Source organism: Diospyros lotus, chromosome 4 (assembly GCF_014633365.1).
Source record: "Diospyros lotus cultivar Yz01 chromosome 4, ASM1463336v1, whole genome shotgun sequence".
NCBI classification, from domain to species: Eukaryota; Viridiplantae; Streptophyta; class Magnoliopsida; order Ericales; family Ebenaceae; genus Diospyros; species Diospyros lotus.
In genome coordinates, this window is record NC_068341.1 from 26,774,496 (window position 1) to 26,787,652 (window position 13,157).

General features: G+C 35.1%; 1 protein-coding gene across 1 annotated transcript; it reads left to right on the top strand.

The window, feature by feature from the left end:
• Positions 1-6,857: 6,857 nt before the first annotated feature.
• LOC127799025 (uncharacterized) lies at positions 6,858-7,502 on the top strand. Its single transcript, XM_052332718.1, has 2 exons — positions 6,858-7,290; positions 7,398-7,502. The coding sequence occupies exons 1-2, from the start codon at positions 6,990-6,992 to the stop codon at positions 7,430-7,432; spliced, it is 336 nt and encodes a 111-aa protein (XP_052188678.1). The 5' UTR covers positions 6,858-6,989; the 3' UTR covers positions 7,433-7,502.
• Positions 7,503-13,157: the final 5,655 nt, after the last annotated feature.

Consider the following 13,157-nt stretch of genomic DNA (forward strand, 5'->3'; position numbering starts at 1 on the left):
GCCTGAAGATCGATTTTCAGCAACTTAACCAAATGCCACTTGAGATCAATAAACTCTAAATTCAACTAATAAAATCTCAAATGTTCTTCCATAAAATTTTCAAAACATTGAGAGTCTAAAGAATATATATGATATTAAATATAAAATAGATAACTTAGGCTTTGTGAGATAGAAATTAGAATCACTGGCCTAAGCATATATATATATATATATATTTACACATGAACAAAGATGATGAAATAAACACATTGTTCCTAAACTTAAGAGATGCTTTTACATATTTTGAGTACTTAAGATATTTCCCAACCTTAAGTATACTCTAAATATCACGAGGATATATGACATGTATCCATGACACTAATGCATTAAGATACTTAGGATATCCCTTGACATCTGAAAGCAACTTATTGACATAATAATCACATAAGCAAGAGCAAGATTAATCACAAACAAAAATATAGTAAGGTTATTAGCACAACCTTATCACGAACAATATAAATTCTAAAAATATCAAAACTCAAGTACTCTCACTTGAGTATATGATCCTTTATTCATAAGACCTGATGTTGACTTGATGTTTAACACATAATCATCAGACAACATATATAGAATACATTACTCTAAAACTTGAGTAATGTTGCCACATAAAGCACTAAGCATTTCTTGAGCTTTATAAAGCACTCATGCATTTTAGGATGATCCTAAAGGGAAACATAAAAGATGTCACGACCCACTCCCGGAGATCCCATTAGCATAGGACTTCCGGAAGGAGGTTGTTAAGAGTATAGGTACAAATAAAACTTGATTCAAAACCATCCATATTCCTTTCATTAAACAACATAACCCATTAAAGTACATATACATTTCATAGGAATATATCATTCTCTTAACAACTCCTTAGGGCTGAATCGCCCATACATCATGAAATAAAAGGGCAATAATTTAAAATACAACATGAGCTACTTTATCTTTGCCCTCAAAACACACCCTAAGACCTTTTGGTTGGGAGGCCCCTGTATACTTGCCTATACCCTACAATACCCAAGCTCTGCTAGTCCTGGCCCCTTCCTTAGCCTTACCTTTACCTAGAATGACAAAAAGAAACAAGGGTGAGCCACAAGGCTTAACAAATATATAAATACAACAAGCAAGAAGTGTAAAGAATCGAGGCATGAATGATAAACAACAAAATAGAATAGAACTTCTCACAACAATCCATAAATTTTTACCACTTACACAACCTTTCATCATGCCTCATCATTAACCACATCATATGCCAATGCAATAATAATACCATAACATCATATTGTGGACCATTGTTTACCCACACTACTTTTTTTATGCCAACCAAGCATCATGAGTCGAAGCTACCACGGTCAGGCAAGTGTCCACCGGCTTGTTAGGATATCCTTTCCCTTATTTGCGATCATAGCCGCGCAAAATAATAGGTGAGCTACTTTCCATATATGTATATGCCATGCACATGCTATACCACCACACACATGAACTGGTCAGACCCATATATTAAACACCCATTCACATACTTGGGAATACTCAATTCATCATGCAAATCATAGCCTTCCACATCCATATTAATCAATCAACATAAAATCCAATAAATGCACACATGACTACATATTAGATCTCCCACCCTCCAAGAATGGAAATCAAGATTATAAGTTGATGAATGATCCCATTAGAAGCTTACATGATGATTTGAGGGTGATTTAAAAGCATCAAAAGAATAATCGGGTGATCAAAGGGGAAAATCGATCAATAAACATGAGGCATCTGTTAACCGCTGAAAGCTGGTGATCTCAATCGGTCGACAACCTCGCCCCTAACTGTTGACTGACATAGACCTTTCCTCTCAATTGGTCAATAGATTGGGCGTGGTCAATCGAAAGCTAGAATACAACTCACTCGATCACCCCCAACCTCACCAAATTGGTTGACAGCCATAAAGAAACGGTCGATAGACAAGGCCAATTTTGCCACATTGATCGATAGACTCAAGCTAATCTGTCGATCGATAGAATACAAGAAACTCATGAATAGTACAAGTCCACCAAACGATTGATAGATCAAGCAAGGTAGTCGACAGATAGCAACGAAGATGATACGTGTGAAGCAAAAATATGTGCATGATATGCCAAATTCTTACATGCAGCTTAACTCTAACAATAAACTCATCATTCCTTAGAAAAGATGGAGGGAACCAAAACTCCATTGGGATCTTTAAAGTGATTTTCCAAGAATCCAAGAAAAACTACATGAGTTATAAGCAACTGGGTTAAAACCTTTTTTATCAAAGAGATAGGGATTTCAAGGATTTAAAACTCAAAAACGTACAATCCAAGGATACCAAGCCAACGAGAAAAATCAAGATTTACCCCCAAAGGGAGAATAAAAATTAAGACAACTTGCATAAAAAGCAAAAAAGGAAAGGATCTTGCACTTAAAGAAAGAAAAAGAAGAGAACTTGCCTTTATGATTTTAAGACAGCTAAACTGGAAGAAAAGAGAGGCCACGAATCAAGCCGTTGGGACTATAACTCAATCTCCTTTTAGAAGCTCCAAACTAAGAAGAAGATCCCATGAAGTGAAGATGAGAAGCTTGCATTCCAAGCTCCCCAAATCTGTCAAAATACCTTTTTTAACTCTCTCTCTCTTTTCTAGTTTTACACCCCATATATATATATATCCATATACACATACTCATTCAGCAGCCCACTTCTCTTCTAATTTAACCCCACAATTTTTTACTTTTCCACATGCACACACACACATTCATGCATGACTCTTCCTCACTCAATTTATTTGACTTTTCAACAACTTAAATTTTCCATTGCCTTGACTTGTCAACTATCATATAAATTCACTTCCCTTTGACTATTCCATACACATAAATTCCATTCATTTTAGACTTCCCACTCTCACATTAAATATTTCCAACATTTAGATCAAGTAATGCCAAAATATATCACATAAAAATAATGATAAAATAACTTAGATTCGATAACGAGTTGTTACAAAAGATATATCAATAAAGTATATGGATAAAACAAGTTTAGCATATAATAAATCATACTAAAGATAATCCTACAAAGGCTCCTTGACCAAAGCAATCTCAACATATATTTTATCAAGATATAACCTATCAAAATAGGCTTAACATATCCTTAAGTAATATGAAGAAGGATAAAATAATTTCTACATTTTCAAAACATATTAATAATCCTATGAAGACTATAATAGGAAGACATTAAAGTTGACAAAATGAGTCATCATCAAAACATAAAACTCAACAACTTTGAAACACACAATTCACCCCCCCTTTTGAGTACACACTCTTATATCTTTTTTCAATATTATTTGTGCTTGATTGTTCAGATTATTGCATGTGAGAGCCCGACCTCGGGTACCCCGAAAGCTAGGGAAACCGAGTTGGAGTCACAGCAAGAGAAAAATAGATAAAAGATCACAACAACATGGCCACATGGGTAACAAGCTGACATAGAGGAAGCATGGTGTACATATACATACAAACTGGCCTAAAAATGCACAGGAGTAACAAAAGTAGGGTATAACCCCTAACAACACAAAAGCATACATAGACGCATCACATGGGGTGGAATAGATGCCCCTTAGTACCCAAGATCAACAAAACTTCCCCATGACCCGTCTGTAAGAATTATCTTCTTATGGATCACATGATAATTAAGAATTTATCTCATCAAATAAATTAGTAACATTATCTAGTATATTACAATAATTAATATTTATCAGATATTATGGTATTTATCTGATAAAATAACCAAATCCAATATCAGATATTATTGTGTTAATCTGATGAGATAAATATAAGAATTTAATAAAATAATGGTTAATCCTAATTCTATTTGGTTTAGAAGATGATGATGATAACTCTTAAGAGTTTTGATGAGAGACTGCTTCTACTGTTATAAATAAGGGGTTTGGTCATCTCCCTACCCAACACGACAAAACAATTACAGTTATATTATTCCATCATTATGGTTGAGGTGAATGGGGAGAAACCAGATTCTGGCATTTCGTCTTCAGCTGGTATTTCGTATTATGACATAATTTATTATGGATTCAGGTACGCATTTAATTATAGTTTTATGTGATTTACATGATTTTTACGATTATGGGTATAATGGTTAATTGTATGTTATGTATATCATACAATATTATTGTAACTTACATGTGAGATCAGAGCCAACGTTATAAAACTTATATATTTTTTGATTAAAATTTTATGCATTTTTTGTATATTGTATAAATCAATTATATGTAAATATAACCCGTATGTAATCGCTAGGATTATGAAATGGGTTTGTGTTTTGATGGGCATTGTGGTATTGGATTTCTTCTCCACTACATAACTATAGTTCATCTTCTAGGGCTTCACCATTATCGGTCATTTTCTGCCATTAACGGACATGGGTGTCGCTAATTGATGGTCGACCGCCACTGTTCCCCATGACTGTCGTTGTTCACTGACCGGCCATGGTTTTAAGTTTTGCCATGGCTGTTGGGTTAAGTTCTTCCGTGGCCGATTTCAGTCAATGACCTTATTGGTTCGTTGACTAAAAATCCTTATTACATTGTCGTCGTTGCCATGACCGATTTCCAGTCATGGGTTACTATTTCTCCCGCTGTCAATGGTCTTACGCAATCGACGGTGACCCAAAACTCCTCATTGCCTAACCGTATCTGATCGGCCAAGTCTTTAAGCTTAACCATGGCTGTCGGTTTAAGTTCAACCATGTCTGTCCATTCCTTTTTCTTGCGTAATGGTGGATGGAAGTCCCTGTTACGCACGTCATTGGTGACAAAAAGATCGAATGTCTAAGGGGTTTTCGATCTCAGTCCTCAGCCATGGCCATTACAATGGGCGTCAATCGATGCTTTGCCATGTCCGACGCTTCGATGGTCCGCCATGGCTATTACAATGCAGACGATCGTGAATGATGGAGAAGAAGATGAAGAAGCAGCAGTGGTTGATGCAACCCCTAACTGATTAGGGAAGAAGATGGGTGACCCATTAAGCTTGCTGGGTCAACCCACTGGGTTAGATCCAATTATGATTTGGATTGGGTTGCGCGGATCTAGATTTATTAATCTAATCCAAATCCATGACCCAATAATGTATTTTTCCATAAAAAAATGGGAATTATGATAAATAAAATATTTATAATTTTAAGAAAAATTTGTTAGTCATTAAAGTGGCCAAATTTTTGTAAAGTAAATACATTTTAAATTATAAAATAATAGATCCATAATTGGATTTGTTGATATATATACAATTATGGTGTGTGTGTATATATAATAAATGAAATAAATATTTATAGCTTAAAATTTATATTAAGAAAAATTTTTTAGTCACCAAAATGACCAAATTTTGTAAAGTAAATAAATTTTAAGTTATAAATTATTTTCAATTTCCCATAAACATTATAGTTGATAACATTAAAGTTTTACTTGATATTTGTTTGTGGGTAAATTGAAGTTTACATTATAAGGCTATTCGGGATTAGTCCAAAGGTTAATTATTTGTCCTTATAATTGTCAAACATGAATGTGATAATTATTTTGTTCTGTTAGTTTTATTTTGCATATCCAAAGATAGAAAATAGATCTAATTGGTGCATATTAACTATCAATTATTATTTTATCTTGTACATATTAGTATCACCCAAAGGAGAACTATGACGTGCTTTATGATGAATATTTGGATATGAAATTACGTGAAATTTTTAATGCATTAATGTATGAGTATTTAAATTTCTTTTAGAATATCTATACCTGTTTTAATGCATTCACACGCATCAACTGTTCTATTTTTCAACGGATTAAATTTCTCCGACTGGAGTAAACAAGTTCAGTTTCACTTAGGTGTTCTGAATCTTGATTTAGCACTCAAAACTGAAAAACCCACTGATCTCACCAATAAAAGCACCGATAAGCAGAGAGAATTCTATAAAGTGTGGAAGAGATCGAACAAATTGTGCCTTATGTTTATGCGGGTGACCATTGCAAACAACATAAAGTTAGCGCTTCCCAAAATTGAAAACGCTAAGGAACTTATGAATTTCGTGGAAGGGAGTTGTAATACCCCGAGAGCATAGAGAAGTTAGTATATATCGAGAATAATGTAAGAAAGGAAACAACACCAGCTGGATATCTTTTGGGCTGAATGTTGGCAAAGAACTCCCAAGTTAAGCGTGCTTGACCTGGGGTAATTCAGGGATGGGTGACCCCCCTGGGAAGTTCGCGTAGGCCCATCAGGGTAAGTTGTTTCGGTCCTTCCTATTGCTCGAGCAGGATGTTACAGGTGGTATCAGAGCCAATCCTCGAGCCTCTGAGTGCGGTGGTGGGGCAAACCTCAGCGAGGATGCTGAGTCCCTAGGGGGGGTGTGTGTAGGCACCTTAGGCAAATCCCACATCGGCGATGCAAGGGGGAGATCTGGGACCGGTTGTAAGGTGGCATGACGAGAACGTCATGTGCTTAAGGGGGGGAGAATGTAATACCCCGAGAGCCCAGAGAAGTTAGTATATATCGAGGATAGTGTAAGAAAGGAAATAACACCAGCTGGATACCTTTTGGGATAAATGTTGGCAAAGAACTCCCAAGTTAAGCGTGCTTGACCTGGGGTAATCCATGGATGGGTGACCCCCCTGGGAAGTTCACGTAGGCCCATCAGGGTAAGTTGTTCCGGTCCTTCCTATTGCTCGAGCGGGATGTTACAGGCGTTCCCAAATTGCTGATAAGTCTCTGGCCGATACATTAATAAGCTCTTTAACCACCATGAAATATGATGGTTCTCGTACCATGCATGAGCACATTCTGGAAATGACCACCTTAGCAGTGTAATTAAAGACCTTGAAAATGACCATGGATGAGTATTTCTTGGTACAATTTATACTCAATTCCTTGCCTCCAGAGCAATACGACCATTTCAAATGAACTATAACACTATAAAGGATAAGTCGAACGTTAATGAATTGACTAGTATGCTCATTCAAGAGGAGATGAGGCTGAAGTACCAAAGAGCTCATACCGTTTATTTCCTGAAGCATCAAGAAGCTGGGAAAAGTTTCAAGAAGAGAAGTGGTAAGAGTAAGAAGAAAGGTCCTTGTAACTTGAACAATTTTTTGAAAGGTGCTCATAAAGAACCTATGGTTGTTAAGTGTCACTTTTGTAAGAAAAGTGGACACATGAATAAAGACTGTCTGAAACGTAAAGCTTGGTTCGAAAAGAAAGGTAAGCCTTGTGCTTTAGTATGTTATGAATTAAACTTTACTGAAGTTCCACAGAACACTTGGTGGATTGATTCTGTTTCCACTACTCATATTTCTAATACGATGCAGGGGTTCCTTACGATCCAAACCACAAGGCCAAATGAAAGTTTCGTGTTCATGGGGAATAAAAGCAAAGCTCCCATTGAAGGCATTGACACTTACCGTTTGATTCTGGATACCAAACATTACTTAGATATTTTAGAAATTCTTTATGTACCTACATTTACTCAAAACTTAGTTTCATTACAGAAACTTGATGTAGCTGGATTTTCTTTTAAATTTGATTCCAGATCTTTTAGTTTATTCAAACATAACAATTTTATTGTTTTCGGTATATTATGTGATGGTCTCTACAAGTTTAAACTTGATAATGTGTTTACTGAGACTCTGATGATTGACTGCTACGCTACCCTGCACATTTATTTATCAAAATAACAACCAAATTCATCAAACATTAATCCTCTTGTTAAAGCAGGTATAGGGCAATTATACTCGCCAGTGTGCAAGTTGCGTGTAGTATAATTTTAAATTTATATTTCGGTGAATCCGAGTTGGTTCACAGGGAGATTATTTATGGATGAAAAAAAAAAATCACAGAAGATTTGATTTTAGGAGGTGATTAAGATGATCTAAAGGTAAGAATTAAAAATAAACTAACACTAAATTTAAGTAGCTTGGGTTAAGACAATTTCAGTGTCAAAACCAATTAATTCCCGATTTAATAGAAAAGATCAGTAATATTCATTTGAATTATGTTTTGCAGATCTGTCAATAATTTTAGTTCAAGATAATGATAATTCTTATTTAAGCAATCTACATACATGGCATAAAAATTCTAACTTAAGCAATTACCAAAAATTGAGTTATATTTCACAGACAGATTTTATAGATACAGATTAGTAATTTGGGCTTGGGTATGAAAACATTTCTAGGTCTAGCAATCTCCATACGTGGTATGAAAATTCTAAGTTAGGTTTATGCTCCAATCCAAACTCAAAGATACACTATACGCACACTGCTCAAATTAAATCAAATTAATATTACACATTTGAAGCACAACTTTCTTTGGGAATCATTGGTATTGGACACTGTCCTTGCCTTAACCCAAGATTGGATTTAGCTACTCATCTTCATTTGAAAATAAATTGGCAGGAATTTAAATAACGGCAATTTAAAGATAGTATTTAAAAGACAATATTTAATCGACCATATAGGTGGTGTATAATTAAAAGACAATATTTAACCGACTATATAGGCGGTGTATAATTAAGAAACAATATTTGAAAGATAATATTTAACCGACAATATAGGCAGTGTATAATTAAAAGACAATAAGAATAACATAACACAACTATATAGAAACTAAAGTTTGAAAAATTGAGAGAGAAATTCTAAAAACATAACTATATAGAAACTAAAGTTGAAAATTTGAGAGAGAAATTCTAAGAACACAATTATGCTTTCATTATAGGAAAATTGAAAAGGTTACAAATGCAACCAAGTAAGCTATTTATAGCCCACAATATGCAATTGAGACCACACAAAATATATAATTTAATAATGCAAAATATCTAATTTAATACTAAAAAGAAAAATAAAATACCTAATTTAAAAATACAAAGATAAATAAAATATCTAATTACTCAAAAAGTTTGGGCCAAAGTATAGTTCTTGGAATTTTGTGAGTTGATGTAAGCGATGATGTAAGCACTTGTGGGACTTGGGCTTTTCTTGTTTTGGGTTTGGGCCTTTCTTGTTTTGGTCTTACAATCCATATATTATATTTATTTTATATATATTTTTATATTAATATTTTTAAACCTGCACGCAATCACAAAATGCATAATAATATTCAGTTCAAACTAATTTTAAGATCAAAATAAGGGTGAAATTATAACAAAATTGACCACTAATCGTTGGCACTAAATGCAGTTTAGTTAATAAAAATTTAACTTACTTGTGGCATACACGTTTGGGTCATATATCTAAAGAAATGATAGGAAGATTAGTAAAGCATGAAATCCTTCCACATTTAGATTTTACTGACCTTGAAGTGTGCATTGATTGTATTAAAGGCAAACAAACAAAACACACTAAGAAAGGAGCCACAAGAAACACACAGTTTCTTGAAATTATACACCGATATTTGTGAACCTTTTGATGCTCCATCTTTTGGTAGAGAAAAATATTTTATCACCTTTATTGATGATTTTTCATGTTACAGTTATGTTTATCTATTGCATGATAAGTCTCAATCTATCAATGCATTTGAGGTGTATATTAAAGAGGTTGAGAGGCAATTAGATAAAAAGGTGAAAATTGTAAAGTGAGATAAAGGTGGTGAATATTATGAAAAGTTTGATGAATCAGGTCAATGTTTAGGACCGTTTGTCAAATTCCTTGAAAGACACGGTATTTGTGCTTAATACACAAAGCCAGGTACACGACAACAAAATGGTGTTTCTGAAAGGCGTAATCATACCCTAATGGAAATGGTTAGGAGTATGATGAGTCACTCATCTTTGCCCTTATCTTTATGGATGTATGCATTAACGATTGCTATGTATTTGCTAAATAAGGTTCCTAGTAAGGAAGTTCCAAAAAACTCTTTTTGAACCGTGGATGGGTAGGAAACCTAGTTTAAGGCACTTACATGTTTGGGATTGCCCAGTATAAGTAAGGGTTTACAATCCACATGAAAAGAAATTGGACTTTAGAATTACTAGTGGTTATTTCATTGGATATCCGGAAAAGTCCAAGGGGTATAGATTTTATTTTCCTAATCACAGTACTAGGATTGTTGAAACTAGAAATGGCAGGTTCATTAAAAATGGTGAAATTAGTGGGAGTGATAGAACGTATAATGTCAACATTCAAGAAGTCAGGGTGGAAGTTCCTATACCCAAGACTGATACAGTTGTTGTTCCTCAAATTGCAATCCAACCAAATAACAGTCAAGAACAACAATCACTCCATGATGAACCGGCAATAGTTGAACCACAAGCAATAGCATTAAGGAGATCTCAAAGTGATAGAAAACTGCTATTTCTGATGAATATGTGGTTTATCTACAAGAGTCTGAATTTGACTTAGGAATTGATAACGATCTAGTTTCATTTAAGTAAGCTATGAAATGTGATGATTCTACTAAATAGTTAGATGTCGTGAACGAAGAGTTAAAATCTATGGATCAAAATTAAGTTTGGGATCTCGTTGAATTTCCTGAAGGGTATAAAAGAGTTGGATGTAAATGGATCTTTAAGACCAAACATGACTCTAAAGGCAATATTGAACGACATAAAGCCAGACTTGTTGCCAAAGGTTTTACTCAGAAAGGTGGCATCGATTATGAAGAGACTTTCTCACTAGTCTCTAAGAAAGATTCTCTTAGAATCATCTTGGCTTTAGTGGCTCATTATAATTTGGAATTACATCAAATGGATGTAAAAATTGCCTTTCTTAATGGGGATTTGGAGGAAGAGGCCTATATTGATCAACTTGAGGGTTTTTTAGTTAAAGGAAAAGAACACATGGTGTGTAAATTAAAGAAATCAATATACGGACTTAAGTAAGCCTCCCGCCAATGGTATCTAAAGTTTAATAATACCATTACGTGTTTTGGCTTTCAAGAAAACACCGTTGATCGGTGTATATATATGAAGGTCAGTATGAGTAAATTTATTTTTCTAATCGTATATGTTGATGATATTCTGCTTGCTGCTAATGATCTTGGTTTATTACATGAAACCAAGAAGTATCTCTCTGAGAATTTTGAAATGAAAGATATGGGAGAGGCAACTTATGTGATAGGAATATAAATATTTCATGATAGATCACAATGGTTGTTAGGGTTGTCTCAGAAAGCATATATTAATAAAATTCTAAAGAGAATCAATATAGAGAAGTGCTCATCAGGGGTAGTTCCAATTTAAAAGGGGGATAAATTTAACCTTATGCAATGCCTGAAGAATGAATTGAAACGAGAGCAAATGCAAAATATTCCTTATGCATCTGCAGTTGGGAGCCTAATATATGCTCAAACTTGCACCAAACTAGACATAAGCTTTGTTGTCGAGGTTCTGGGCATATATCAAAGTAATCTAGGCCTTGATCACTGGAAAGCTGCAAAAAAGATTTTCAAATACCTACAAGGAACTAAAGATCACATGCTCACTTACAAAAGATTCAATCATCTTGAGGTGATTGGCTATTCAAATTCAAATTTTGCCGAATGTGTTGATACCAAAAAATCAACATTTGACTAGCTGTTCTTATTAACCGCAGGAGTAATCTCATGAAAAAGTGCGAAGTAGTCTGTCATCACTGCATCCACTATGGAAGCTAAGTTCGTGGCATGCTTTGAGGCCACCGTTCATGGTTTATGGCTACAAAATTTTATTTCAAGGCTTTGAATTTTCGACAGTATTGCCAAGCCGCTAAAAATTTATTATGATAACTCCGCAACAGTATTTTTCTTTAAAAACAAAAAGTATTCCAACGGTGCTAAGCATATGTAAATCAAATACTTGGCCGTTAAAAAAAAAGTTTAGAAACATACAGTGTCAATAGTGTATATTAGCACCAACCTTATGATAGCAGATCCTATGAAAAAAGGACTGCCACCTAAAATATTTAATAAACATGTTGAAAGGATGGGTATTTTGGGTATTATGTAATTTGACTCTATTAAAGTTTATGCATTTGACACTTTGATTTCATATGTTTTTGATATTCCTATTGCAACACCCCGCCTTACACGAGCGCGTCACTATAAGGGAATCCTCGGGAATATTTTTTTTTTCTAGTCTGTCACACGTGGCGCCAGGAGAACAATCTTCACATGTAGATAAAACACCCAACGCATACAATGGCCGACGCCCACGATGATTTCAAGAGCAATCTTCACATGCAGGTGAAAATCCCGAGAACCCCAGTCTTACTCGTTTAACCAACAAGATCATAGGCTTAAATTAAACTAAACATAATAAAACCAACGGATTATATATTATCAAAATGTCGTGTCTTAACACGAGTACCTTACAAGGTGTTCCCACACCGAAATATGTATTACATCGTTACAAAATGATAACAGTAGTATCACATAATCGTTCGTACATAAACCAAAATAAACACTGACACCTTCATAATGGTACAACGACTATCAACTAAACACTGTTGGCACCACCGGCCACGTCCTTGACCTCGCAGCAGTCCCTGACTGGAACATTGAATGTTCCAGGGGCAAAACCCAGGTTAGATGATAAAACATCTAAGTGATGGCATGAAATAGTTTACACAATGCATGAACAACATACGAGCAGGGCATATACAGACAAACGACAACATGCAACACGTCTATCTTGAGAAATCTCCCTGACATACTCAACCTCCCGTGGAAAACACATTCCACACACCATTGGGGTTGACCTTGCCGCGGCATACTTAATCTCTCGAGTGCCCTACCGTGTCACTCGTTCACATGGATTAACCTTGTCCCATTCTCAAGAAGACCCCATCCCGTCCCATACGGACCCAACAACGACACTAAAATCGACACCCCGAAGATATGAAAATACACGCCATGCACCGACTCGTTTTAAAAGTAAAAACAGTTGATGCAATATATCACATGTTCAATATGCAAATGATGCCATAATGTACCTAAGTGAAATGCCTTTGTAAACAACCCAAGTTCATGAGGGTATAACCACTCACTAGAACTGGTCCGATCATGTGTATCCTAAGCTCGGGAGGGTAAAATCGCTCACCAGAACCCACTACACACACTCCAAAACACATTCAAGATAAGGTAAAGCTAGAATCAAACCA

Excerpts from the sequence above, each read along its gene's own strand:
- LOC127799025 (XM_052332718.1), top strand. The coding sequence starts at position 6,990 with ATGAACTATAACACTATAAAGGATAAGTCGAACGTTAATGAATTGACT. Across the intron at positions 7,291-7,397 it reads AGCTTGGTTCGAAAAGAAAG|GGGTTCCTTACGATCCAAAC; the intron begins GTAAGCCTTGTG and ends AATACGATGCAG.